Below are 23,022 nucleotides of genomic sequence, written 5' to 3'. Positions count from 1 at the left end.
GAAATTCAGCATAACAGGGGTTGCTTTCTTTGTCGTATTTCCCCTCAAATGATGTTGACAATCTACCAATCTTTCAAAATCTGTCCCTCCCTCCCCTTCTCATGCCGATTCCTTCCCTTGTCTTCAAGCTGTACTTTTCTTCTCGCCAGGATGATGATGGACGGATGCCACTAAATGGATGCTGCGTAACTGGGTAGGAAGTAAAGAGGGCTGGAGTAGCTTATGAAAATGGAATCGCTCCCACCCCCCAAGATGTTTGGCACAACTGCTTCGTAGCCAGAATGTTTTGCTCTGGATACCAGCAATTAGATTATGCTTTCAATTCCCTAGACAAATACTGCTGCCCTTTATGCCTATGTAACCCCTGTGGCTTTAACTGATTTCGGCAGGGAAACACAAAGTTCGTATTTGGCTAGAGCTTTTGTACTGCTGCATGTAGTTCCATAGAAATTTCCTCACTGCTCTTATTTAAAACAGAGTTGGAATTTCTGGAGAACACACAATGCATGCTACTTGCTAGATTGTCCATTAAGTATATTCTGACACGTTTTATCAAAGTATTTGTATCTATCACAAAAAGACTTGTAGAAGCAATGTACAAAGCTTCCAAAAATTCAAGTATCAAAAAAAAGAGGTTCTGATAAAAGTTTGGAGTAAGCAGCCAGCCAAACTGATAGCCATTGTTTTGGGGTTTTTTTTGTCCACAAATGCTTTAATTATTTTTGCAGTGATAACATCTTTTCTTTGGAGTGTTCGGAATTAACAGTCTTCCCAATTAATTTTCATTAAGTTTGGTGGTGTCTAAGGAATTCAGCAATTCTGCCTGGATAATATTGCCCCTGCTTTTATATGCAAACAAACAACAGAATCACAAACAGAATCACTGACTCATCCTCCCTGCCTCTCTTTAATTTGCTATATTTATTTATAGTGTAACATCATTGGGTCTGGCTCCTTTAACCCAAAAAAAACCCATCAGAAGTGCAACATAGGCAAGAGCAGGGCATCTCCTTCCCTACAGCTGTATAAACATTTTCAAGGGAAGGGTTGGGCGAGACAAAAAAAACCAACCAACCAAACAAACAAAAAAACAAACAACAAACCTCACCCCCCCCCAAAACCCAACAGTCCTAGTTGTACGCAAAACTGTTTCATTTCTTTAGAACCCTGTTCAAATCAAGACTTGAATTTCTGAGGAGGGAATCTTAGATACCAGACCCTTCCCTTCTCCTCTCCTCTGGCAAAGCAATGCTATTTTTGTGGCCTAGAACAGTACTTTAAAAACAGCAGTTATTAAAGACACAGTTGTGATATATCCTTCAACACCCCCTCACCCAAAAAGGGGTATCCTATCAAGTGGTCCAGTAGAAATCTTGAAGTTTCTTTATGATAAATTAAATCCATAAAATGAGGAATACCTTCTGTCACATTCCCAACAAGAATAACAGCCACACTCTGTGGTGCATTTGTTCAAGTGTCTATTGCTCCTTCTAGTGGAGATTCTGCACAGCTCCATCTCCAGTTCAGTTCTGGTCCTGCCAATCAAGAGTAGAGATTTTTCTCCTTTCTCTTCAGCTTGTCTCTGGTTAACAAACAGCAGAAGCACTGAGGGCCATAATTCCCCAGGATAGGAACAGGCCAGTCATGTCTGAAGAAACGCCAGTCATCTTTTTCTCAGGTGCGGCATATTTATGCAAAGAGCAGGTTTTTGTGTCCTGTTGGTATCACAGGCACCTACACCTCTGTGGAAAAGAGAATGCTTTGCCTCTTGCTGTCTGGGGTAGGGATAGTCTCTAGCTGCAGGAAGTACAGAAGAACTTGAACCTGGAAAGAGAAAGAAAGAGGTAATAATACAGCTCTGATAACTCATTCTCATCCTGGCTATTTGAGAGTTGGCAGACATGCCTACAGCTCTCTCCACAGGAACATCTTGCAGTTATGTATTTGTTTTAATACAGTGTATAATATCAGCAGAAATATTAAAACTTCCATTGCTTCAGAGACACTCTTTTCAGCTTCCAGGGTATAACAATGGTGTTGGTGTTCCACTGCACTGAAAAAATCTGATCTATAATTTGCCAATACTCAATCAAGAACATACAGAACAGCCTGACGAGCTGACAGCCTCTATGTTTGATTTCTCTGCACAGCCTTCAAAAGGCAGCAGTGGCCAAAGAAATCTGAATTTAGCAAAGAATTTTGCTGTGCATCAGTGAAGGTGGTTTAAGTGTTGAGGAGCATTGCAGAAAAACAGACAGTCCTTTTATCCTGGGCTAGCAATATGGGCTGTGAGACAGCTCTCAAAAAAAAAAATCTTACTATGCACAAACACAAAACATACAGGATACGTGCATAATGACATTTTTTCAGGAAAGGCTGTATTAGTACAGATGCAAACTGAACTGCCTGAAGAAACACAATTCTACAAACAGTCTAAAATGCCTGTGTAAGGGTAAAAGTTGTTTATGTTTCTCAAAAAAACTGTCATGAAAACACAGGATGGCTGAACCAGGCCTTGCTAGAGGACTGCAGTTTCCCAGATACTGTCGTCACAAGATTCAATAGCACATTTAGGATTTTACCTGGGACATGACTTCTAGTGACCAACTATCAGTCATTGTGATTGGCTGGGTTGGGTTAGCAGGGATTTTACTGTCCTTCTCTGAAGGTCTGAGGAGTGTTGGTCCAAAGACAGTTGCAAGATTGTGCAGGGACATCTTGTTAACGCTTTCCCTCTCAGCAACCCTGGGAGAAGAAACAACGAACAAGGCAGATTTTTATAAATATCTGGATTTGGAAGCGTCCTTAAGTAAGAAACCATGTTTATTCCTTTTGTAAAAAGTTTTAGATACATTCAGTCAACCACTCTCTCCATATGTGCCTAAATGAACTTTATATATAAGCAAATACCTTGATGTGACACAACCACAGTCTCCAGGCACTCTACAGACACGGCTTAAACTTGGGAAAGGGACTGCTGCTTACTGTCTGCACAGGCAGAATTGGGACAGAAATAAAAGAATGTTTTTCATCCCAGTTTTATAAATGAGAAACTGAGGCACAAAGGTTAAAAAATTTACCCAAGGGCAGAAAAGTCTGCAGCAGAAACACAAGTAAAACCCAGATTTCCTGGATTTTAATCCAGAACTTCAGTCAGAAGATTATCTTTCATCTCTCCAGTGACAGTCTCTGGTATGTACAAAATATGTAAAATAACACATTGTGCATGTACTAAGCAAGCTTTTTGTATTAATATCAAAGGCATGGAAATACTTTTTCACAGTTACAACCATATTACAAAGACATAGACAAGATCAGAAAGACTAGTCTAAGCAAGGAACTGACAACTCCAGTTAGCAAAAGTCCTGGAATTTTAAAAAATATATCATGTTAGATTGCAGACACCTTTTGAGACAGGGCTCACAAGTCCTTAAACATGGCCAAAGCTTCATTATTTATACTGAAACCTTTTCTGGTCTTTGTATCCAGATGCAGGTGCAGTTTTGCAGTAATAGTGCAGCAGGAATATGCATTTGCACTAGATAAGCCCTGAGACTTTTGTTACCCCTTTCCTCCCGTTCTTATCCTTTCAGTATGAGTGGGAATGGAATTCAGGATTTAGTGCCTCACTAAGTGAGTATGAGATAGCTATCTGATGAGCATTCACAGCAAGTCAGCAAATGCTTCTTCATTTGTGTGATTCAACACAAATTCAAGGAAAAGGCTCCTCTTTTCAAAATAATGATGTTTTACACATTAAATATGTGTCTAAAGAATCCACACGTTACCTTTTTAAATGGTCCAAAAGGAAAAGGAATGTCACAAGGTTGGGTTCTGGAAGCGATAACAATAGATTCAACATACAGCTCTCCTTTGCAACAGGATCTGAAAGTGCTACAAGACAGAAAATAACATCACCACAGGCAGTGAATGAGAATTTGACTGACTGCATAATTTCTCAAACCAACAAATACAGATGGTCCTGAATAGACTGTAATTACATCATAGATTGGAAGGTCAGAGTTGCACATCAATACCCCACAGGATCTCTTTCCTTTATTTCACAGACGCATAGAGAATCCTTTTCTCTCAAGCAGTTCAAGTGCTTTTGGACTTTCAGCCATTATGATTTTTTTTCCCTGCATCAAGATAAGACAAGGTATATCCTTCACCTCCCTAACAGCTTGTTCCAGGCTTCTGTCCAACACTATAAATTGTATTTTGTATTGCTTTAGGAGCAGCCTCCTACAGAAGGGTTTCAGTTATCAAGGGTTATTTCTGCTACCACTTACCAATGCCCTCAGCAAAGTTGGGGTACAGTTCGTCCGTAAAGAGGGGTTCAGGCAGTTCCCGGAAGTACAGTTTCAAGGTGCCTGCAATAGCATTAACATCCATCTCGCTCATCATCACTGACACGTCTTTGTTATCTGAAAGAGGGAAGAGGGGAAGCAGGGTAAAGAAGCTGCTGGCCTTGCATTCGTTCTTTTTCTTGCTTTGGCTCTCTTTGTTTATCCTTTGTCTTTGCCCAAATAGCTGAGAGTTTTCCTGTTTACATTTCTCCAGATTAAATGAGCTACCTTCTGACAACTGAGAAGTGCTGCACAAATGACTGCAAACGCTTTATAGCTTTACATCAAGTAGAGGGAACCTCGCATTACCCAGGGTTAGTGATGCTGTGCCAGCAACCTCAGCCTGATCTGGAATAAGACCTGCTTGACTGTATTTACATGCAATTCAACTTTTGTTAGTGACAACAGTTGTTATTCCAATTCCCGGCCTCTAACAACTTAGAATAAGAGACTCTGAGGCTAACTCCCCACTGAGTGCAGCTAAAGTACACAGGCAATTCAGGGCTCACATTTCAGTTTTGTTACTATTAAGAACAACAAAACCACCCCCTTTCCCTGAAACAGGCCAACCAGCAGAGCCAGCACTGGTCTCATGAAGCTTAGTGTAGAACAACATTTAATATAAATCAAAAAAGTTGTTTTTCAAAATGTGAAATACCCTTACTTGCACTAGTGACGATTCATAAGTCAATGTGTTTGGTAGCTTAGGGGGATTGAAAAAAAAAAACACAAGAAGGAACGAATTTCACAAAATAATTGAAGATAAAGTGCAGGGAGGGTGAATTTGGGCACCTGGCACAGGCCTCGTGACTGCTTGCATCAAAAGAGAGCTCGAGTGTGGCTTGAGCGGTCCTTGGACTGTCATGTGGATGCTGGAAGTAGGGCAGAATTTCACTTTTTGTACCTCAGCAATTTGGAGGTGTTTTATCTGCCTGATCTTGGATACCTTTTGGGACGTATGTGCCATTCTTTTAAATGCAGCACCAGTAAGGAGCCCCTGTCTGCCCAAGATGAAAGAAAGCTTTACAAACGTTGGTCAAAATTGTCTAATTTTACCATCTGCACACATCAATCTAGACATAGATTTAAGAAGAGAACTCAGGAGCCCTGACCACACAACTTCAGTTTTGTAAACACTCTTCCTAGTCAATCTTAGAGAATTTTTTTTGCTGGCTTCCTTTCACAAAACATTCTCAATTTCAAGGACTTCTATTAATTTGGAAACCTCCCAACAGTGAGGAGATTATGGCTTCTGATTGCCCTGAGGAAGGTGTCTGTCATTTACAAAGATTTGGCAAGGCTGGCAAACCCACCATTTCATGTTTGCTGGGAACAATAACAAATGCATTATTTGGTATAAGGATCCATCCCATTGTATGTCTTGGGTTATATCTGTAGCTAAAGAATATTAATAAAACATGCAGCAAGGGTTAAAATGATTCTCCTTGTGTGAGAATCTCTACCTCTTAATGCTTCTTGGGGAACATAAGATTAAAAATAGCACAGCCACCTGACAGGGAATTCACCCAGGTTCTCACAGTGCAAAGGAAAACATCAGACACAAATACTTACTGACATCAAAGGCAGCTTTCAAAGCCTGGATATCGGTTGCAACCCCAGAGACGCGGTAGATGCCCACCTCCTCCATTCCACGCCGCTCTATCTCCTCCACACACTGGCGCACTATGTAAGGCACCTTCGACCTCTCTCTCCTTAAGAAAGCCAGATAGAAGAGCTCAGTGCAGCCCATGTTCTCAATGCTTGTTAGCCCAGCCAGCTAGGCTGGCTAAAATCACCCCACTATTTTGCTGTGCAAGCCTCTTCTGGAAAATTTGGGTGGGAGAAAGTCTGAGCAGGCAATCAAGACTGAGCTGAAAAACTCCTTTTAAAACTGGAGAGGGCTTTCTGACTCTCTCAGCCTGGCTTTGGCTGTTCTGCAGCTGCCCTGAGCACTTGAGCTTCTGGCTGGGTCCCAGTGCCCATGGAGTCTGTGACTCCGAGCAGCTAACCAGAGGATTCCCAAACAGACCTTGGATACATAGCAACACTGTTGCTTTCCAATTAATGCAATTCCATAGGGAGGAAATACCACACTTCCCAAACTCTGTAACAGAACAAACAGGTTTCTTCTGGCAAACGATTCATGACAAAAGATCAGGGGTTAAAATAATACAACAGGATCCAAGGAACTTGAACATTTCCGATTATGGAAAGGAAACATCACTGTTCAGTGGCTCTGGAAATTTGTGACCAAGTCAGCTAACTACAGAGTGAAGGGGCAAGGGGTATTTCTGGAACTCAGAAAAGGGATATGCTGTAAGTAAACACTCTGGGTTTCAAAGCCTGTGTGCACACTGCTTTTCTCCCCTGAAAAAAATGAAGCTCAGACAATGTACAGCATCTCCTTTCTGCAGCCACAGCCATCTACACTACTATCCAAGTGAAGCAGGCTGGACTGACAAATCCCTCAGTGGGGTAAAGACAGGTGCAACCCACTGGCCAGTTGGCTTTCTAAAAAACAATAGGGAGAAACGTGACCCATCAGCTCACTTGGTGACAATAGCGATCTTGACCCCAAAAACCCCAGTCTGTTTCCGGGACGGCATCCTTTTCAGGCTAAACTCCCGACTGGTAAACTTCACCGACAGCTTCACTTCAACCTGAAGAAAAGAGAACAGCTGTTACTTTTCACAAACATTTTCTTTTCTCCCTTTTTTTTTTCCTATGCTGCAATGAAGAGCAAACAAATAAAGCACGTAAGAGGTACAGAAGCAGTGCTAACTTCTGTTTTCCATACTTACTCCATTCATTGAGATGACTGTGCGCTGCCAATCTTTGTCCTGCAACGCCTGCGGGTCCAGCTGAAAAACATGGAAGTTACCCATGAGCTAGGAACAGACTTCAGAGAAATCATTTAGCCTGAAAGGCTTCTGTAAGTGAGCAGAGCACTACTACTTTCAACACGTTATTTATTTTCCATAGGAAAAGACACATTCCAAGGTTTCCCAAGTTTCAGGTAACAGGACACTCAGATACTGTGCGGTTCTCTTAAGCAGGACTGATGAGGACTCACACACATGGAAAATCCAGCAATGTGTGTGCAGTACCTGCTCAACAACAAAGGCAACATCAGCATGTAAAATCAATGTCTGAAAGCCAATAACCTCAGCTTTCATAGAAAGAGAGACTGCATTCATTGCTGTAGCAAAACAGGCACTTCAACAGACACCCAAATTTGCCCCATCCCACAGGGCTAGGAGTCAGAAAAGGGGAGGAGAGATTTCTGAAATAACTCTGATTTGAAATAGAGGAAACTGTCTCGCTCTGCAGTTTTCTAGAGACAGGTGAGGTTGGATGAGTGTGAAATTACTGCACTGAAATAAAAAGCCAGGCTAGAGAACTTCATAGCTCTTGGCTATGAAGCTAATAGCTTCCAAGAAGGACTATGTTCCACTGAATTCAAAAGACATAATGACCGCAATAGTGAGATCAAGGATCCATACAGAGACAAGTAACTTTAAACAAACCAAACCTCTGTCATGATCTGACAGGAGAAATGGAGAAAATTGGCCCAGAAATCATGGAAAGTTGTCCTACTTCAACCTGCCCATTCCTTTTCATTTCAACTTGAGCATGGAGGCAGGAAGAACACCTGGCCCTGCTATTGTAAGAATTCATTAAGCAGGAACGAGTTCTGAAGGAAAGCCCTGATCTCCTATTTTCAGCTTTGCTTGATCTCTTTTGAGTGGACAGTTGTGAGGCTGTGGAGCAGCTGACTCAAGTACTCAAACATCACCCAGCAATTCCAATACTGCCTGGGAGAGTCCAAACACGTCTGAACGGCTGAAGAGTGGCACTCAGCTCAAGCTAGACTGGCAAAAGAGAGAAAAGCGCTGTCTGCATAGGGACTTCTATCAGCAGTCGGAAGCAGCCAAAGCAAGCAGACTTCAGTGCCTCCTGAGATGGCTTTGTAACACTTGGCTCTTGAACACTGAGACACAGTAAGACCAGAAGGAGGCAACTGCTCTAGACTGCGTTTTGAGTTTACTGTCATCAGCAAACAAAAAGACTCAGTAACTAGAGCTGTTTCTGCAGCATAGCTCCTCCCTCTCGCAGAACCCCATACAAAAGCAGAGTTCTCTGACAGGCAGAGGTAAATGTTGAAACAATGGCAGCTGCAGTATATTCTGGGAGATCTCAGTTGCAATCATGCTCACATTCTCTGTCAAATCATCAACAAACTAGCCCAATGCTGCCAACAGCTACAGAGACAAGTCCCCCCATGCCCTTCCCCACTCCCCCAAAAAAGACAACCAGCAGAGAGAAAAATTTCTCCCTGTTTGCTCACACCACAGAGACCCCAAGAAGCAACAGACAAGCAAGTCAGGCCAACCTTATCTCTGCGCACTTTGTTACGGACGTGAGCCCACAGTGGGATGCTGCCAGCACACACATGCTTTCCTGTCGAATTGGACCGGTTCCTGTAGGTGCAACTCTGGCAGAAATTCCTGAAGACCCCTTGTAAGGAATAGTCAGTAACCAGTAGCTCCCACATTTTGGGACTGCACAAAGGTCCAGGAGGCCAATGGGCAGCAGTGCTTAGCTTCAGTGCTTCAGCAAACCCAAATAACAGACCGCTTGCCAAGAGGGTTTGCTTATAACTCTGGTGGAACAGACCGCCCCCGCCTGTGTGGCTGGCCAAGGTCCCTACAAGTTGGCCAGAATCTAGGCTGTTCTTCCCTGAATTTCCGTGCTGGAAGTTTGGTTTCTTTCAACAACTGCATTCTTTCCCAGAATCAAGAGGAAACCATTACCGAAGTGTCTGGTTTCCTATGAAAGACAACCATGCTCAGTTTTTCTGAAAGCTTGATCTCCAGCTGCCTAAATAGTCACCTCATTGAGCTGCCAAAATGGCCCTGCTGATAGACACAGCCACAGCTGATCCTCTAGCTTGGAAGCAGTTTTCCATATGCTTTTAGAGTGGAGTCACTGAGAGCGTACTTTTAATAGCAGGGAGAGACTGCTTAAGACTGAAGGGGAAAGAGGGTTTTGAATATTTGCCAAAAAAGTTAAAGGAAGAGTCCAGCAGGGTCCAGTTACAGTTTATTTAAGCTAACAGGTATTACTGGTTATGTCTCAGTGATGACCAGGGAACTCCTACCACTGCACAAAACAAAAGCAAGTAAATAGCTGTTAAAAAGTATGAGCCAAAGAAAGTCCTACTCTGTCTCAAGAGTGAATACCATATGGCTGCAAAGGACTAGCAAAAGCAGCGTGCTGGAGCTGAGATCTCACAGAGACTCTTCCTTGCTGGGTACTACTGGAACTGAGCAAGGGCTGCAAGTGTACCTGCTGCTACCTCTTGCTCCCTTATCTCTGAACTCTGTTGCAGGGCTGGCAGGACCCCCGCACTCCCCACCTGCTGTTTGACTCCTGCTGCAGAACAGCTTGCATTGAATGGTGACAGCTAGGGAGAACAAGAACCAGGGATTGGGTCTGGCTGACCCGAGCCAACACTGCATAAATCACTGGCAATAACAACAGCAATTAAAAAAAAAAAAAAAAATCCCCCCCAAGGTGCTTTTTAAATAACAAAGCAAAATGATGGAAGCTAATAAAAGAGCAAAGCTTTAATAAGCTCTCAGCAACACTGAGTGAGACAGGAAGATCAGGTCTAACAGTCTGATAAAGTCACAGTAGGAAATAACAGAGTCAACAGGAAACCAAGAACATCATTTAGACTTTGAGCAAGCTTTCAGTCCTGGACCCTACAGATGACTGACCTTCTAAGGCTAGCAAGAGCAACACAGGGAAAGGGCAGCTGGACCAGACAGGTTACAAAGCAGATTGAAGACAAAGAGAGTTAGCGAGTGTGATGCTCCAGCATAGAGAGGGCCTGTGACAAATGGGGTCATGCTGTCTTCTGGCCTGATTGGAGATCAATGACCTGGAAGAAGGAACACTGAGTAGAAGAATGCAATCTACGGACAGCGTGCCAAAAGGAGGCTGCTCCAAGTGAGCAAGCACATAGCGCTCAGTTTGCCAGCTCAAGCAGGGGGAGGCACTGTGAAATGGCTGCCTCTGCATTAATTTGACAGTGAAATTTACTGCACCTCTAAACATTTCCTTCAAACACTTGCTTGGTTTGAGTGACAGAAGGCCCTGTCCCATCTCCACTGAAACTGTGAAAAACTGTGTTGTTTCCATGACTTATGCAAATAGGACAGACCTGCTAAACCCCTCAAAGACTGTATCTCATGGGCTTGTTTGCACGGTCCCCACCAAAACCGCATGCTGCACAGGAAAAATACAAACCAACCAGTTTGTCTTTACTCCCCCAGCACCTCCAGTCCCCTTGTGGCCTGTTCTTTGGCATTTGCAGTGGCAAGCTACAGCCCCAAATTCACTAATGAATCAAGCAAATGCCTCTCTGTATCCTGCACAAAACACAATAGAACAAAGCAGCTCAGCACCATAGGGATTTCCAAGTGCAAGTCTCCAGCCCTTGTAGCAGCTTAGCACTGAATTAAGACAGACAATTAGTGTGTAGCAGTCAGTAGAGGCTGAGTGTACAGAACACAGAGTGGTGAGGACCTGGGAACGAGGCGAACTGAGGATGCTGGTCAATGACAAATGTATGCCAGGCACTGCGAAGAAGGGTGTCTGTGCTCTGCCTTAGGAAACCACCATAGAGAGTTTGATGATTTATTTTTTTCCCCCAGAAGAGAAAAGAAAACATACAGAAAGAGGAAAAAACGAAGAAGCATCAGTGGAAATGAAATGCCTGGGAGCAAGGTCTGAAGCAACCTTAAGGTTAGTGTGGTTTATGCTATTTATTCACATTACTTCCCCCCTTTATTAAATCTCCCTGGCAACTTTACACTCCATCAATTTTTAATTGTAACTGATGTGACATACATGTTGTCAGAGTCTCACTGCTGCTGGAAACTCCCAGTCCAGCCATAACCCCATTCTTCTCAAAGGTCCCCACTGACACGTTAATCTTTCCCGCCATCACCCTTTAGACATGACCCATTGCCTTCTTCATCTCCACCGTATTTTCATTGCTGGGATACTGTTCTGCATGAGCAAACTGTTTAAATGAACTCAAGTGTGTAAAAGGTTTTATAAGTTGACACTTAGGAAGTACAGCCTGTGACAATCTGTTTTACATGGAAAACAACCTAGATGTTTGAAATAGCCATGTGCACTGCTATGAGACATCCCAGATAATTAAGCAGATAAGAGCGATTGTTTTGTATGGCAACAGAGGAATGGTGTTGTGCTGCTACCACAGAATGACTGATCTAAGGTCATATCCTCTCTGATTTTCCAGCACTGCTGTGAGGGAGAAGGAAATGGTTTGCCTGAGCTGATCATGCAGAAAAAAAAAAAACAAACAGCAAAGGAAACAGCATTTCTAGGAGGCACCAACTGGAGGAGATGGATCACAGGATGAAGTATCAGTTTACTCATGCAGTCTGTTCCCAAGGCAGAGGCCAGTTTTGCTGACATATGTGCCCATTTAGATGCAGAGTCTCAGGACCGAACAAAAGGTTGCTATGCTCAAAACGTGTGGACATGCCTGCCACATGAAGTGCAAAATTCAAAGAGCAAAAGGGGCAGCCTCCCAAGTGCTGAAGATGGATTGCACGGTAACAGAAGAAAAAAAAAAAGAAAAAAAATGAGAGAGAGTTCAAAATGAGAGGAGTTGATGCTTACAACTGAACTAAGCCTCACGTTTCCTCCTATAAGATGATGTCCATTTCTTCCTCCCTCAAGCGCCCAAATAATTTCAGTTTCACAGTGTACCCACGAATGGCACTTTCACCCTGTATTTCTCATGCCTGAGATGTAACAGATGCTCCCAACCAGGCGTGCTGGCTAGTTAAACATGGCACATCCAGTGCTGCCATTCCCAGAAGGTCTGATGAGGACTTCACCGCTGCATTTACAAGAGGTTCTACCACATTAAAACCTCGTGGTTTTATTTTTCAGGGACAAAACTTGCAGGCTGGCAAGCAATGAAGCTCTTGCATGTGGCTATAAAAACAGGTAAATAAAATATTCCATAGGAAAAGAAAATATGAGCAATGGGAGCTATTAAAATTGCTGCCCATTCCTGGAAGCTTCTGACCACATGGACCAATTTCCAGTCTTCCTTCCTTCAGTGCCATTATGTAACGGAGAGATTTAATAAACATTTCACAGCCAAAACAGTCCTTGTCTCCTTGATGCATTGTCTTCATCACTGCAGCTAAGAGAATTTGGTGAGTCAGAAATCCCAGTAAATGGGAAGTTGCAGATTTACAATAATACATGGCTTAACAATACATTGCAATTTAGCCAACACAGAAATTTCCCCGTTTTTATCAGCAGGAGGATGCAGACCCGACTCTTGATGTTCCCAGAGTTTTTAACTAAAGGGAATTTAGGAAAAAAATCAAAAAACTCATCCAACTTCACAGACCTTGCCTTTACACAAGACAGACTTTGGCTGAATAATGGCAACGCAACAACAACAACAATAAAACAGAAAGCTCTAGATACACGAGCAACTCTAAAGTAAACAAAATCTAATGTAAAAGCACTGACGAAAATCCTCAAAGAAAATGGCTATAAAACTAGTGATTGGAAAAGATGCTGACAGCATTAATACAACTAACCTTCAGCCACAGGTTGTAATTTGATTTTGTTGTTGCATTATTATGATTTCTTAATAGAGAAATGGTGTTTGCTTTAAAAATAAAACAAAATAAAAACCCTTAATAATTCTTATCAATCCAAAATCTTACCAGACTCTCTTATGACTTCTCTTTGCAGTTATTCAATAGTACTAAAAAGTTGTATGATGGGACAGAAATCACTGAGAATTAAGAGGATGTTCTGAGAGTTCACCAAGTTTCTTTATAAATTTCAAGGGGGGGTTACTGAAAGCAAGAGAACTTTTGCATTTGCCTTTTACAATACAACAGAATGGAACTTTTGCATACTAATAAAAAACTTTTTTATTGATTTTTTTTAAACTTTCCACTGTTCAGATTTCTCTAAAGAAACCAAGATGCAATTAATATTCAAGTGCCACCAAAGCGTATTTTTACTTACTAACTTAAGTATAAAATGTTTTAACAAAACGTAAAAGTGCTGTGCATAAAAATGCCTGCTCTTGTGAAAAAAATTTGTTACAAATTTAGAATATTTTATTCATTTGTTAACCATTCTATGTAAAATATTTGAAGAATTTAGAGGGTCAGTGATTTCAGGGTTCTCCATTATGAGCACACAAATCTCCAGGGCATTTCAGGGCTGAAAACTTACTCTTTTGTCATTGCTCAGCTGCATGGAAAATAAGCTTTTGTTAGCAGAAGGGACATACAGATTTCTGGTTAGCCTGAGAGAAGTACATAGGAGGCACCCTGTACTAGCATTTTTGCACGCAAGTATTTTTTCAAACACCCACCACTTTCCCTGAAAGCTTTCCCTGAAAATGGCATGGCAGCCTCAGGGCTGCAAGGAGGGAGGTAAAGGAACAGGCCTAATGAAACTCATTTAGACAATGAACCCTTCTAGACTAAAGGTGAGATACAATGTCTGCAGGCCACCCTCAATCAGAGCTGCTTCTGAAATCCCACAAATGGCCTTGGCCTGTGTGACCATCACTCAAATGCTGGAGAAAGCTGTCATCCATGGAATGATGAAGAGTCAAACATAAATGGAGAAGAACTGGTGGTATTTTTCAGCGTGCCAGAAAGAAAAAGGTATCTGGGCAGGGTCTCTGCTCTGTACAACAGTGAGTCCAACACAAAGAATGTGTCCTCAGATCAAGCATTTAAACACCCTTCTAAAGCTGTGGACAGACAGTGTAAAAAAATGGAAGAAGAGGGGGAACCTACTTTCTCCATGTCATCCTCCACTGATGGCCTGATTTCTCCTGCATGGAGCTTTAGTGCTTTATCACACAGCAGCTCCCTGAGAACAGCATCCGTTTGCAATCGCCTTATCACCTGTCCTGCTGTATTACAAATTTGCCACATAGACAAAGTGTCCCATGGTGATTCTCAGCAGTGGGAATCTCTCTCAGACACAGCCTGCTGTCATGGACACTATACTCTGGACATGGCAGTTATCAGGACAATAAGCCTGTCCTCCAAGGCCTTGCTATCACATCAATCAACTTCCAGCACGTACACAGGGTAGTATTTCTTCCACATGATTTACAGAGGGTACAGTATATTCATTGCTTCCTCTTTTGTCACAAACGGAGCATTCCCAACAGGGCCCAGGGCTCAGTGACAGTGCAGTTCCTATATACTGTGCTGGAAATTTTGAAGTTAACAGGCAATCAGAGAGCAAAACGTAAATCTTCATGAAAAAGCATCTATTCCATAAGGGTACTGAAGTAGGCATAGGGGACAAGGCAAGAGGGAAAAAGCTGCTGACCTCCCTCCCGCCTGTGAATCACACTGTATACCTCACTACCTGGAAAAAAATCTCCAACATTGGGACAATCAGAAGGCAGAATAAAAACCTCCCTGGTGCACTCAGGATTCAAAAGTCCTGTTATGTTTTGCAGTAAAGGTAGCAGGAATGAGTTAAGCACAGTCTTACCTGGATCTGTCCTTTCCCCATTATGCGATCTGTGCTCTCTCCATCCTCTTTGGTGAGCTTGGTTTTGTTGTAGCACTTTTCATAGCACAGAATCCGCAGAGTTTGTGAACCTTCCAGCTCAATCTCAAACTCCTGCAGGGCACCAGTTAAGGAAAGAGCAATGAATACATCACAGCAAGACCCTAGTCTTTTAATAATCAATATAGTCTCCTTAAAACTCAGCAGGAGGGAGCACTTAAGGACTGACCAAAACCTCCTCCCTAACGGAGCTGGTCTAGAAATAAACTGAAATTGTATTTTTTATATATAAGGTAGTCAAATTAGAGACTAAGATGGTTGACTCTTTAGTCAGGTTTCACTGAGTTTCAGCAAAGCATCATTCGAAAAACAAACTCGCCCACCTTCGTTGTATTTAATTTTGCTCCCCAGCAGGTTTGAGTTGGCTGTAAACAGGCAAAATGTCTATAGCTAATTTTTCCCCCTCACAACAAATAAACAAAACCACCTCCTTCCTCAACATATTTTCACTTGTGTTTTTAAAAATATAATCAAACATGTGTCTGTCTAAGTGATGAAATGCTGGACAAGACTCATTTGTACCAAAATGTTTGTTTAAATATAGCTAATCCAAGAGCAAATCTTCTGCAAGCCCTGACAGCCAAATGAACCTGGCATAAAAATGTTTTCTGAGAGGCAACATATGTAGCACAAGTGCTGAGCAAGTTCTTCCATTTGCAGGTTTTATGCCCATCGTGCGTTGACGTTTGGCACATGGAGCAAGTCACATTAAGAAAAATCCAACCTACCTCATTCCAGTTGGGTTCCGTGGTGTCTCTGTAAACTCTAGTTTTAGCCTTGTTCACAAAATACCCAAAAGAATCCACCTCTAATGTGCAGTACAAATCTGAAAAGGGGAGACAGGGACAGAAACTTTTAAAAAATTTCTAGAATCTCCTAACTTGCATTTATCACTCTCAGGGTATGTCTTCATTTGCATCTTCTTTGTATTAGTACTAGTAACATTATCCAGAAGAAATCTCATCATCTGGACCAACAGAGTTGCCTTTATGAAGCTGAAGTACCAGCACAGCTGTATAAATGACCTCAGCACAGACAAGCCCCTCACCTCTATCAAGAATCAGATGTATGCTATTATCCAATATTTCCCAAATCAATCCACAATGAGCAGGTGTACACCAATGAGAAATGAAACTTCCCCCAGTAGATATTGGAGCCTATCAGCACATCAGAACTGATTTCACTGAGAACAGCATCAGTATAATATCCCTCAGAGAGCAGGTTAAGGGCCAGCCGTCAAAAACTCATTATCTTCACAAAGTGGTTAATTATGTGGTATCTGGTGTTCCTGAAGAGCTAGTAATGAGCTGTAGACATTGCCCCTATTTGTAAGTTATGTAGTAAGTTATGTTAGCCAGCATCTGGGAAGTCAGTGGTTCAGCAGGAGGAAGGCTAACAGAAAGCATGTACACCCGAGTTGACTTCTTTCCTCCTGAGACTGCACAAGCAGCTTAGATAAGAAGCAGATCCCCAGCCACATGGCTACGTAAGCTTTGCAGCTTTTCCTCAATTATCCTCATCAACAGCTGAGAAGCATGTTTATTTCTACAGGAGTCTCTTCACTCTATTTTTTCACCTTTTTTGATCCTTCTGTCAAATCATTCCCCTGAATTTTAATACCTCTTTCTTCACACCAAAAATTCTGGATGTCAGAGAATGCTTCCCACTCTTTCATTGCAAAACAAAATACAGTTGAAAGAATTCAGGAATAAAGGCTGACTTGTATCTAAAACTGTTGGGTAATCAGCAAACACTGCTTAAAAAAAAATACCAGCAGACTAGGCCTGAAAAAATAATGCTGCATGCTTGATCCTGATCTGAGTTAATAGCAGCATTAAAAAAATTGCATTCCCCTAAAATTACACCAATGCCCCAATTTCACTTCCAGTTCCCCAAATCATCTCTCCTCCTTACCATCATCCCAGATGCTGCAATCCTAAATCAGTCCATGCCCAGCTGTCACAGCACCTGAATTAACTAACTCCTATCAATACCTCTGTGTATTACAGAGCTGCAACTCACTTGAACTTTGCTTGAATCCTGTGGCAGAGTGGACAATGACATTCAGGAATCCATAGAGACCTGGGGATTCATCATCTGTACAAAAGACCCAAGGCATTTTGTTATGTTCACAGAGGAGCCAAGAGTGAAAGACAGTGATGAGATTGACAATTACATAGGTTAACGAGCAGAGGGTAAACTGTCCCTAAAAAGGATGGCAGGAGCATGTAATCTAGCCATTTCAGCAAGAGGAGACTGTTCCAGATTCAGTGTTGGTTTCAGCTGTAATGCCTTCTAGCAATGTGTGGCTTTTACAACATTTCTAGGGTCAGCAAGATAGCACAGAAGCAATTCAAAGGAGAAAAAGTAAAATATAGAGACTAAGTGTATACTAGCAGATTAAATAGTAATTTAGGATGGTCTCTGACACAAAATTTTGGCCAACTAGCGTTCTTCCAAAGGACTCCCAGACATAGTTCAAAGTTGTCCCAGGCTAGGACTCCAACAGGCACTCCAATCCCTGGCATGATGGTTGCATATAAAGACCATTTAATAGTCAATGAATATATATTGGATGATGTCCAGGAATATTTTACTAGTTTAGATGTAGTCATATAATTTGGAGCTTGTATTTTTATTGTTGCAGCAAGTAACACTGGGATGACAGATTATTCTTGTTCCTGCTGCCCTCTTTGTATTCTACCATCTGCTTCAACTAAACTACACAAGTTGGGTATGTAAGGTCTCAGCTTTTGTTTTACAGGAACTCTCAGTTTGTAACTCATCACCAGGTTGAAGCCTGTAGCAAAAAGAAACAGTAAAAGCAGTTCTAGGGGAAATGCACAAAGGCAGGCAGAGGTTAGGTTCTCACTGCAGCTGTACCATGTGAAAGCATAAACCAAAGGTCTTACCTTCCTTATTGATAGTGAGGGGAATGTTGTGGACTGTCTGAAGCTTCACACAGGAGTTTGTCAGCATCTGGAGCTCCACTGATGTGAGTGAGAAGCTTTTAAAGCCTGCCAAGGAGATTCAAAGAGGGAGGAATTAAAATTCAAAGCAGAGGCTGGATGCATGCTCCCTTATTCTAGGCATACAGGGGATAGCTGCTCCCTGGACAATGCTCAGCAACAGTACTGTGGTGCTCAGGTCTGTACTGCTGCTGCAGCCCAGCTCTACTGAGGGCACATTTAGTTACTCTTTGGAGTAAAAAGTCTCAGGATGGTTCACAGAAGACAAGGGGGGCTCTTATTTTCTTGCAAAGCCAAAAACCACCCATGCCAAAAAAGTAAATAAGCTTCTTTGGCTTGGAGCCAGGTAAAAGGGTGCAGCTGTTCCCTCTACCTGGAATTGCACAGAGCTATGATCTCTAGGGTAAATGGGAGAATCTCTCCACACCCTTACTAAGTGCTCTCCCTACATATTTCCTACATGTTGCTGCAAGCAGAAGTCCCCCAGACAGGCTCAGATGTGCAGAGACAGAAGACATCCATGTTGTGCTGTTGGATTTCAACACACATCTCCCTTTTTGCTGGGAACCCTGCCCCACACCTCATCCTCTGGACTCCTGCTCTCTAATAAGATCACAGTATTTGTACCAATGCCCAGCTGAGGGACACTCACATTTCTTCTGCTGCTCCCGGATGTTCTCCCTCCACTCTGCCCTTTCATAGTCCGATGAAATGAGGAACGTGTAACTCTACCCAGGAAAACAGAAGAAAAAGGGGTATGCATTAGTCTGACCGACAACTGAGAGCAGGCCTGCCTGCCTTCCACCCTCCTCCAGTGGAAATGGTTGGATATGCTGTCCTTCTAGCACTCCTGCCAGTTGCCCTACATCACAACTTTGTCAGCGACAGGCAGGACTCTGGCAACGTGCCCTCTCAACAACGTGCCAGCAGTACCAACATGGACACCTGCAGTCAGGGCTTTCACAGAGCTCCACCCTGCAAACAGCAGCTGCATCCCTGGCAATATGAGGTCCCATGGCAGCTCTGTGCTATTCCTCACAACAGTTGTACCAGAAAACCCAAAAGTGTCCAGCACAGGCCCAGACACTGATGTAAGCTGAGGAAGCAGTGACCAGCTTGTGGATTTTCATTGAGTAGTAACAGGATCTTGTGAGAATCCTTTGCCATGTGATGGAAAGGCCATGGTGACAGGTTACAGCACTGCCAGAACAGGGGATACCTCTGGCACATTGAGCATCCCACAGCGCTAAAGGAGATTGTTCACAACCATTCAGCATCCTTGGTGCCAAGTGCAGCCTACAGTCCTGAGGAGACAGCCCCGAGTGTGCTAAGCCTTGAACTTGAAGGGGAGTCTAGAAGGCAGCTGCTGCAGAGCTTTATCTTAGGTGAAAAGAGCCGTTCCTATTGCTCTGCCAGGGCAGGTGCTGAGGTAGGGGATTAATTTCTAACATTATTTTTTAAATGCCAATTTTGCATACAAATTAGTCATACCTTACAAGATGTCATCACAACCTTTGGTGTAGCAAGGTTTAGGTGTCTGCTGCTTGGAAAGTGCTTTCAGGCCAGACAGCAGAGGGCATGAAGGCCTCCTTGTACAACAACATATACAAGCACACACACACAACCCTCCCCTTCACCTCTATCTTGTACACTGGGGGAGTCCAGAAGAGCCACTCACCTTGCCATTGCGATTGTGTACACGGAAGGCCATGTTGGGAGACATCAGCAGTAGGAGGGATTCCTGCTCTGAGAGCTTCTTTTTCAACCTCTCAATGACCTTGCTGCCTTTATTGGCCCTCTGAAGGGTGGGGGAGAGAGGAAGACAGAGGACACTTGTCATACTGCAACGTCTGTCCCCATTTCCACTGAAAGACATTTTAAGGTCCACAGTCCCTTCCCTCTGTGAGAAGCCAAATGGCCCCAGGCAGGAGAAATGCTGTCAACAGGATCCATTGGGCTCCCAGCTGCTCAGGAAGATGTTACCTGCAGTATCTCTACACTCAGACTTGGCTCTGTTCCCCAATTCTAGCTGCCCCAGACAAAGCTGCAGAGGTGCGTGGCCACTGTCCCAGCCATACCCTGTACTTTCTGTTCCAGAGGCTGCAGCAGCATCATGTCACTGGGCAGCCATAGGACTGCCAGGTCCTCCACAAGCATCTTTAACTAAGGAGACTGTAAGGAACTTCTCTAGAATCTGCCCAGAACTCTGTTGCCAAAATTCTCTCCCATTCACCACCTACTGATCCATTTTCAACAGAGGTCAGCTAAAAACAAGGTTTTTCTTGGATAAAACCCGAGTCCCAAACCCAGCCATGTATATTGTTTGGCACTGATGCACTGAAGCACGTATCTTAGACACCTACACCTTCTGAGTAAGAGGCTTACACGTGGTGTTCCTCCTAATACCTTACTTATTCCAGGAAGCCCTCTCTGAAAGCCAGCCAGGGCAGAGAGGCAGAAGCATGTTCTTTCAAAGCACAAGGAATAGTCTTCTCACGGTACAAGCAATGTTATTCATATCCTGTTCTACACACCAGCAGGCTTTCAGCTTTCAAACTCTTATTTCTCTTTTGGGTTCCAGAAAGGTTTGGATTCTAAAACCTCTGAGAAAACATGTCTTGCAAGCAAAGAGAAGCCTGGGCCAGAGACACCATATCTGTGTCAGACCATCCAGTCAGCATAATTGGTGTTGTCCATATATTTGCTGGTGCCTTGACACCAGTTGTCCTGGTTTCAGCTGGGATAGAGTTAACTGTCTTCCTAGTAGCTGGTACAGTGCTATGTTTTGAGTTCAGTATGCGAAGAATGTTGATAACACTGATGTTTTCAGTTGTTGCTCAGTAGTGTTTAGACTGAAGTCAAGGATTTTTCAGCTTCTCATGCCCAGCCAGGGCACAAGAAGTTGGCACAGGACACAGCCAAGGCACCTGCCCCAAACTGGCCAATGATGTATTCCACACCATGGGACGTCCCATCTAGTTTAGGAACTGGGAAGTGGGGGGCGAGGAATCGCCGCTCGGGGACTGGCTGGGTGTCGGTCAACGGGTGGTGAGCAATTGCCCTGCGCATCATTTGTACATTCCAATCCTTTTATTACTACTGTTGTCATTTTATTAGTGTTATCATTATCATTATTAGTTTCTTCTTTTCTGTTCTATTAAACCGTTCTTATCTCAACCCACGAGTTTTACTTCTTTCCCCGATTTTCTCCCCCATCCCACTGGATGGGGGGGGAGTGAGTGAGCGGCTGCGTGGTGCTTAGTTGCTGGCTGGGGTTAAACCATGACACTGGTGAAGTCAGAAAAAGCTTCAAAAGCATAACTGAGCCTACAAAAATTTAGAAGTACATGGCTTCTGACCAAAATCACTTGCAGGATCATACTTTAATAGCTAGAAATTGGCATGCCACTCTCCCAGTCCTTCTCATATCCATAGCATAAGAGCCTTGCCCTCCACATGGATGCTTGAGGATAGCAGTCACAGGTGGTTCCATGCAAGGAGAGGAGCTACTGGGTACAACTACAGGGTCTTTTTGTTCTGCCTCCTTATAGGACACCCATCATTCAAGCCATGCACTAGGATGAGCAATGATGGGCTGCAGAGCATCTGGATATCACTGATAACAGAGCCACACCACAAGCCTCTGCTGAACAGTCTGTTTTAGCATGATTCCCCGTGCTGTGCAGCTCTGGGAATGCTGCGTCTGTCAGCACCTCATCTCAGCAGAGACACTGAGTCTGTACTTGGCATGTAGTGCTCAACCCCTTTTACCTTTTCACGCTGGATATCATTCTTGATCTGGGATATCTTGATCTTCATGGCATCCAGTTCCTCATCAGGTACCAGTGGGATATTGGGCACTGCCTCAGACTCATCCACCATTTGGAAACTAAGGTCAGTGAGCGGGATGTACCATTTGCAGTCATATTGTTGGCTTTTACTGAAAGACAGAAGGTCCAAACCTTTTACTATTACTGGTGTTTGGCAACACCCGCTCCCCCTTCCCACAAGACCTTCCCCGCTATAGTGCATAAGATACAGAAATGGGCACAACTTCACTGTGACTCCTATGTGGAAAAACTCTGGTGAAGGGCTGCTTTCCAGCAAGAAAGCCTGGAAGGGCCAATAGCCAGTACAGCACGTAACAAGGCAACTTGTTTTGTTATCTAGTTCTTTTCATCCTAAGAAACCACAATGAACTTTGTGCAAACCCTTTCAGTCCTGCATGCTCTCCCTTTGAAGCCTCCATAGAGGCAAAGTTCAAAAGCCATGCCATGCCTCTGACCTGGCTGCTACCTGTGATCTAAACCCAGGTCTCTCCTGCCTGAGCTAGGAGGGCCAAGTGGGGCAGGTGAGCCAATATGTATAAACCTCTGTGTAATCCAACCAGAAGAGAGAAACTACAGCTCGTAAATGCCATTCTCCAGTGATTTCACCAGGATAACCAGTTCACTTTTTTCAATGTTTTATGTGATTTATTCCCTCTCCACCTCTACTGTCAGGAACATCCACTCTTGGGAATGTCCCACTCTTTTGAAGGTTCATTCCTCACAAGCATGTGCTTCAAAAGGGGCAGGGACAACTTTTTGCTTGAGGAGGGCAAGAAGACGTGAGAGGTCTCCCTGACCAGAACATTTACCAAATGAAGAGAAGCCCTGTTTGAGGCAGGTATGTTGGTAAAGGTTCCTCCCCCCTCATTTGTGAAAAATGTCAACAAAACTGTTTCTGTAGCTGCACTTTGGGGTTGACACATAGTCTGTTTATTGTACCTTTTCCATTTTTCTACAAAACTGTTAACTGGCTGTAGCTGCATGGCCAAAATTAATAACCTTAGTAACAAAAGAAAGAGAAGAATGTCACCTATTAAAAGAAAGAGGAAGTAGAAAAATGAATGGCATTTGTCCAGAATACCAGCAGCTACAGCACATCCTATTTTCCTAGGAAAGCACAGGGCAGGAGGAATTAACCTTTCCTGATGGACCAGCACTTGGCCAAGGTCTTAAAACAGACAGTACTAC

General features: G+C 43.3%; 1 protein-coding gene across 1 annotated transcript in view; it reads right to left on the bottom strand.

The window, feature by feature from the left end:
* Positions 1-1,734: 1,734 nt before the first annotated feature.
* Positions 1,735-23,022, bottom strand: part of BCR (breakpoint cluster region) — a 101,446-nt gene continuing 80,158 nt past the window's right edge. The window contains exons 10-23 of the mRNA XM_010575139.1: positions 21,776-21,944; positions 19,683-19,802; positions 18,657-18,732; positions 17,948-18,052; positions 17,058-17,132; positions 15,764-15,861; positions 14,958-15,089; positions 7,151-7,210; positions 6,900-7,009; positions 5,922-6,061; positions 4,293-4,427; positions 3,789-3,894; positions 2,583-2,745; positions 1,735-1,824 (exon numbers count right to left, since the gene is read on the bottom strand). Of these exons, the coding sequence (XP_010573441.1) occupies positions 1,735-1,824; positions 2,583-2,745; positions 3,789-3,894; positions 4,293-4,427; positions 5,922-6,061; positions 6,900-7,009; positions 7,151-7,210; positions 14,958-15,089; positions 15,764-15,861; positions 17,058-17,132; positions 17,948-18,052; positions 18,657-18,732; positions 19,683-19,802; positions 21,776-21,944 (1,579 nt within the window). The remainder of the gene's footprint in view (positions 1,825-2,582; positions 2,746-3,788; positions 3,895-4,292; positions 4,428-5,921; positions 6,062-6,899; positions 7,010-7,150; positions 7,211-14,957; positions 15,090-15,763; positions 15,862-17,057; positions 17,133-17,947; positions 18,053-18,656; positions 18,733-19,682; positions 19,803-21,775; positions 21,945-23,022) is intronic.

Source organism: Haliaeetus leucocephalus, unplaced genomic scaffold (genome assembly GCF_000737465.1).
Source record: "Haliaeetus leucocephalus isolate CR32 unplaced genomic scaffold, Haliaeetus_leucocephalus-4.0 Scaffold13, whole genome shotgun sequence".
NCBI classification, from domain to species: domain Eukaryota; kingdom Metazoa; phylum Chordata; class Aves; order Accipitriformes; family Accipitridae; genus Haliaeetus; species Haliaeetus leucocephalus.
Note: the sequence above shows the minus strand (reverse complement) of the source record. Positions and strands in the feature narration are given on the sequence as shown.